Source organism: Archocentrus centrarchus, chromosome 21 (assembly GCF_007364275.1).
Source record: "Archocentrus centrarchus isolate MPI-CPG fArcCen1 chromosome 21, fArcCen1, whole genome shotgun sequence".
Classification (NCBI taxonomy): Eukaryota; Metazoa; Chordata; class Actinopteri; order Cichliformes; family Cichlidae; genus Archocentrus; species Archocentrus centrarchus.
The window spans coordinates 20,634,643-20,641,284 of NC_044366.1; the positions used below are offsets into that span (position 1 = coordinate 20,634,643).

General features: G+C 42.2%; 1 protein-coding gene across 1 annotated transcript; it reads left to right on the plus strand.

Moving 5' to 3' along the window:
* Positions 1-1,022: 1,022 nt before the first annotated feature.
* Positions 1,023-2,452, plus strand: gja8a (gap junction protein alpha 8 paralog a). Its single transcript, XM_030757777.1, has one exon. The coding sequence runs from the start codon at positions 1,030-1,032 to the stop codon at positions 2,302-2,304; it is 1,275 nt and encodes a 424-aa protein (XP_030613637.1). The 5' UTR covers positions 1,023-1,029; the 3' UTR covers positions 2,305-2,452.
* The last annotated feature ends 4,190 nt before the right edge of the window (positions 2,453-6,642 follow it).

Sequence of the window (6,642 nt, forward strand, 5' to 3'; positions counted from 1 at the left end):
CCCAGTGCTCACTTTAGGCAGTAGTATCAACAACAGTGTCCAGTGTTACTGCACGAGGACACAAGCTCTCCTTCAAAGTTACTGACCTGCCTCTCTGCTCTAATGTTGGCCAGCACAGCTGGAGGCACATGCTACACATGCTACACAGTATGCATATTTGAGGAAGTCGCATGTATGTAGCTGTGGACCCGGTGCCCTGGCAGTACAGTGGCCATGTTGGTGTGGGAGCCTGAGGCCTGCTCCCATACATCCCCACTCTGGTTTTGTTGATCCTATTGTCTCCTGCGTCACCACACGTCGCCCGGCAAATAAAGGCCGTCTGGCTCCAAGCTTAAATATTGCAGCAAACTAAAAACCAACCATCAGAGCCGATTCATTCACATCTGCTCAGTGGGGCGACAAGGACAGGGCTTTAGGTGGGAAAGAGGGCAGAAAAAAGTTCACTTTTCCCCGCTGGGTGCCAAGAGAACGGGACAGGACTCAACTTCGCCGGAGCCGCAGCTGTGGCAAGTTGCCCATTTGATTAGATTTATTATACATTCGAGGAAAGGGTACTTTATGTTGCTTATTGATCATTCTTTTATTGGTTTATTTGGAGCTGTGTTACATTCTGAGAGCCTGAGCAAAAGAAAAAGGTTTTAGTATTCACAAGTGTTAACTTTGGTCAGTGCAGTTTACGATGAGAATAAACAGCCATCAGTACAGTTAAATCAATGCCTTGTTTAAAGTTTAATTTCATATCATATATTGTTTGTTTTTTGTTTTAAAAAATCTTTGTATGCATGCGTGCACGTGTCAACATTTTAGCTTTTTTGAGTTTTGACAGAAACACACACAGTATGATCAAATTCCAGCTTAAGTTTGATTTTCAAACATTTGCAAGTTTTTTTACTCTCATGAATAGCTTACTTTTGGCACCCTCTTTTCCCCTCCCCCTGTTGGTCCTGCCTACCCCACCCTCCCTGTCCATCTGCACCCTTCGTGTCCCTCCCTACCCCACCCTTCATTCTGCAGTGCTACGGACCGATCATGGGTGACTGGAGCTTTCTGGGTAATATTTTAGAGGAAGTTAACGAGCACTCTACGGTGATCGGCCGGGTGTGGCTCACGGTGCTCTTCATCTTCCGTATCCTCATCCTGGGCACAGCGGCAGAGTTTGTGTGGGGCGATGAGCAGTCTGATTATGTCTGCAACACACAGCAGCCCGGATGTGAGAATGTGTGCTATGACGAGGCCTTCCCCATCTCCCACATCCGCCTGTGGGTGCTGCAAATCATTTTTGTGTCCACGCCATCTCTAGTGTACGTGGGCCATGCTGTCCACCATGTCCACATGGAGGAGAAACGGAAAGAGCGGGAGGAGGCAGAACTTAGCCGGCAACAGGAGCTGAGTGAAGAGCGTCTCCCTCTGGCACCTGACCAGGGAAGTGTTCGCACCACTAAGGAGACCAGCACAAAAGGAAGCAAGAAGTTCAGGCTGGAAGGCACCCTGTTGAGGACCTACATCTGCCACATCATCTTCAAGACACTGTTTGAAGTGGGCTTTGTGGTCGGCCAGTACTTTCTGTATGGCTTCCGCATCTTGCCGTTATATAAATGCAGCCGCTGGCCCTGCCCCAACACGGTGGACTGCTTTGTGTCTCGCCCCACAGAGAAGACTGTCTTTATCATCTTCATGTTGGCTGTGGCCTGTGTCTCACTGTTCCTAAACTTTGTGGAAATCAGCCACTTGGGCCTGAAGAAGATTCGCTTTGTCTTTCGAAAGCCAGCCCCGGCTCCAGGTCCATCCCAAGGCGAGGGGTCGGCCCCACTGCCGCCACAAGGGAAGAGCCTGCCCCCCTTGGCTGTTCCCTCTCTGCAAAGAGTGAAAGGTTACAGGCTCCTGGAGGAGGAGAAAGCTCCCCCTGTAACTCACCTCTACCCACTTGCTGAGGTGGGCATGGAGGCTGGCAGAGGGGCCCCACCCTTCCCGGGGTTGGATGAGAAAGTGGAGGAAGTGCTGCCCATGGAGGACATCACTAAGGTGTATGATGAGACTCTGCCCTCCTATGCCCAGACCACTGAGACAGGAGGGGTGACATTACACGAGGAGGAAGCCGAAGAGGTGCAGCCACCAGAGGTGGAAGCAGAGAGGGTGGAGTTGGCTGCAGAAGAGGATATCGAGGTAGAAGAGGTGGTGAATGGGGAGGGGGCAACTCCAGCAGAGGCAGGAACGGAGGCCGCAGAAACGATAGAAGACAACAGGCCGCTGAGCCGACTGAGCAAAGCCAGCAGCAGGGCCAGGTCAGACGACCTCACCGTATGAACCTGTGAGACACCTGCACACACAAAAATGTTCAATGTGAAAGAGAGCACACACACCTATCTCAAGACAATGCACACTCTTGAACAGGCAGGCCAGAAACCAAATGTATGAAAAACATAATCAACAGGAACAGGCTAAAATCTTTAAGACTACCAAGCTACAAAAAAAAACAAAAAACAAAAAACAAAACCCAAAACAAAAAAATATTTGTGATAACAATGAAATATACAAAAAAAGAGTAGCTGTTAAAAAGAGGAGTAGCTTTTTTTTTTTTTTTTTTTTATCAAGCGTGTTCTTATATTTAAAAATATATTGAAACGACACATGCAAGGGAGGATGTTTTTACTTGATGACAATCTTTGTTCAATTTTTAGAAACATCTTTTCTATTGAAAGACTTATAATCATATATACTAGAGGAATAGACCTTTTTACACAGGGTTTGAGTAGATAGGGGAAAAGGGGGTTACAGTATACTTGTGTGTCTGCAATTCAGTTCTTTCACTGTAGTTAGGCACTCACTTTCATTCCCATTCGGACACCACATACTGCAAATGCAGCATATGGCTGCAAGCCTTGCGGGCGAGAAGGCTCTCGTGTAGAAAATACACCTGACTAAGTGTCGGTACATTAACGTGTAGCCTGTAAAGCTCTTCGTAAAGAAGCAGAACGAGTCCATTTTAAGGTTGACAAGAGCACTCCTCTTTTGCACATTCAGAGGTTTCAGCTCTGCGCAAGGCCTTTAACCCTCATAACACCTCATCTATGCATCAATGTACACAGGATCCTTTCAAGTAAAGAGAGATGTGCATCAGTTTTCGAGCATTTCTCTCTTTTATGTTTATATACCAGGTAGTGCAGCCAGAGCTGAGTTAGTACGGAAAAAATAAGAGAAAAAAAAAGACCACATGCTGAATGTCTTTTTCAATATGATTCTGCATCTCTTCTTTTGAGATTTGCTTATGTTATGTTGCCTTTAAGAACACTGTGTACCTTGATATCAACTGTCCGTGGAAGAGGACAGAGCTCATTTTGCCCTATCAGAGAATGAACTATAGCGGCGACCTCAAACCAAATCCTCTCTTTTCGTGCTGTACAAACAAGCGTCCGGCCGATAAAGATCGTGCACCATCAGCACAAAGTATTGTTGGAAGCGAAACAATAAAAGAAACTGTGCTCATCAATGAAAACAAGCATCCTTAACCTGGCTGTGAAAAAAAAAAAAAAAAAAAAATCGACTTGATTTTATGTGAACACAGTAGAGAACATACCCCTTAAGAAAAGACAATAGTTGTGATATGCTTACTAATACAGAGAGAAGGGGGAGTTAAGGCCTGCTGTATATATCACGTGTCTAATATTGTACATAGTTTGCAGCTGTTTTTAGCTATTTTACTGTCTAGTGGAAACACACATTTTAATTGTGATAACACTGAAATTTAACCCCATAAGCCCACTACAGACAGAAAATGCCCAGCAGCAGGATCGTGCATCTATCCGAGGAAAGATGACACATTTCCCTGCAAAGCTTTACTACAAAGTACATTAAGCCTTAAAGTATGCCTTGGGTTTATTACAAATCTTCACACATTCTCTGGATTTCTTTAGTCAAACCAGTGCAACTGTAAGATTTACTGTGGCTTATCTGTAAATGTAAATTATTGGAAGTGGTTATACTGTTCTGGTAACTGTGAACTTCGTGTTTTAGTTCCTATTTTTTTTTAATGAATAGTTTCATTTCTGTATGTGACCCCTCTGTACACACACACACACACACACACACACACACACACACACACACACACACACACACACACACACACACACACACACACACACAGATAACACCATGTCTCTGCAATACAGCTATGATGGTAAAATAACAGCTTTTAATTTAAACATGTTCAGACATCAGTGCATTAAGCTTCATGTTTGTGGGCATGAACTTATTCATGCATTGCAGGCTGATGCTCAACCTGTGCCTCTATGCCAAACACGCACATCTCAAAGTGTTGGATTTGGGGGTCTGATCAGAAGGCTCTAGAGAAACATGCAAAGAAAGAGCAACTTTGACCCCTTTGGGACTCCTGTAATCTCCTCACCTCCCAAAATCCAATGCAGCAGTACCTGAGCCTTTAATAAATTGCCGAATTATTATACACATAAAACAATGTTTTGATCAATGCGTGCTTCTTGGTCTTTTTGTACATCAGTATGCTGGTAATGTATAGTTCTGTGTATTTTAAGATTGTTGCATTGCCTATATGTTTGTAAGAATACATGATTAATCTTTGAAAAAAGAGACAACAACTTTTTACTAACTTGTAGTCTTCTCTGCTGATAGATGTGTGGCAGTGTCTTCTTTTGAAAAGTGAACCAACGCAATAAAAAGTCACACGTGGTCAAGAAGTGTCTTGTCAGTGTTTCCTTGCAGAGCACACACCCAGTGATGCACACTGAGCAAGATGGGCCGTAAACTCAAAACTCAAGATAAGGCCTATTTGTCATATACGCAGTTGTAGATGTACAGTGCACAGTGAAAAGCTCCAGACACAAATAGAGAAGAATTCCAATCAAGAATCAAGAGTGAATAACTGAGTAGTTGTGTAGTGGGTAAGGTAGAGTCAGTAGTGGGTGGGGTGGGATTAAGTTGCAACTGCTCAGGTTTACTTATAACTTGGTGTAACACAGACTACATGAAAAAAAAAAAAACCTTTTGTCAAAACAGTAATTATTGTGTATTATGCACAGTCCAGAAGTCTTATTTCCTTCTTGAGCTCCACATCCTTTCTGGCCTTCACATTTTTTTATTATTATTATTATTATTATTATTATTATTATTATTATTATTATTGCCTGTTCTGTTTACAAGAGATGAAAGACAGTTTTTAATACTTATCACTTTATTTTTGCAGCTGTTCTAATGAAGCAAACTTTTTTTTCTAATACCTGTAATAATCACTATATTTGTTTTATAGTTCCTTTTTGTAACCTGTAACTAAAGTTATCAGAGCTAGTGGAGTTAATGTATGAAGTAAATAGAAGTATATAGAAGTACATCAACATTGTGCAATACTGCAGTATATCATTAATTACAGCACTGATATTTGCAGTCCTTCCAGTTATTTTAGGAACTAGGTACAACAACACATCACTGTTTGACACACAGAGAAAAGAGAAGTGATTACTTTCACACCTTAGAGCAACAGCTTCACATTTGACCTGATCTCCATGGCCACCACTAAGGGGCAGTATTGTGAAAGGTAATTATATTCATATGCCTGTTCTATGGCATGATTGTACTTCTGGTAATTTGAAGAGTGAGTCATTCTAAATCATTTTTAATTAAAAACATCTCATTTTAAAATTCAATTCAAAGCGCAACTTCTTTGAAGGTATTGTGACATCCTGGACTTCACTCTTGTGTTATCACATTGATCTTGTGATATCAACACATCCTGTGCACTTATTTTGCAGCATACAGTTGTATGAAGATAAAAAATATGGGTATTCTAAAACAGAGGAAAACCAAACCAAGTCAGATAGCCCCAACGTGTTTATTACCTCTTAAGCTTTATTGCTTTAAGAGCAGCCACACAACAATTTTTCTTCTCTCAAGTGTTTGCTTCTCAGATGGTGAAAACCCACATACCACAGCAACACATGTTCATTGTTATGGTATTTTGCAGTAATATGAATCACCTCTTGTTAGGCCTATATAAATCGCAACTACTAAAAAACTAAATTTACACCATGTGACTTGACCAACATGTAGCCAAAATGGCAACGGCTTCCTTGCTTATTCCCGCATGCTATAAATGAACAAAACTCCCCCTGTTGACCTGCGGAGAAGCACCAAAACACTGTGAAAATCACACATCGTCCACCCGAGCTGAAGAATTTGCCTCTTCTACTCATCTGCTCTCTAGTTATGCATTTTACAAAAGGAAGTTCACAAGTGCAGCGTGTATTGTGTCATGATGTTTTTAAATATTTGTGGGGCACACTGTGCAACACTTCAGACCACGAGACAGAGGGATTATCCAGCTTGTGGAAAGCTTCTCAGTGACAAAAAACTCTAATTAGCTGAGGTTAAGCTTGGCAAGCCCTGTTCCACAGAACCCACACTCCTGACTTCATGCCCTAAAAAAAACACAAACAGATGAGTCACTAACAAAAAAAAAGGGTTATGAAAAAAGGCAGCCCATTTATCACGAAGGAGGAACGGGCTATAACAGCATCTGATGGTGTAATGTTGATTTTGGAGCCAACCGACAAACTGCATTTTTTTTTTTTTTTGGGCACATTCACAGTTCTTCAGGGCAAAGCGTAACCCATA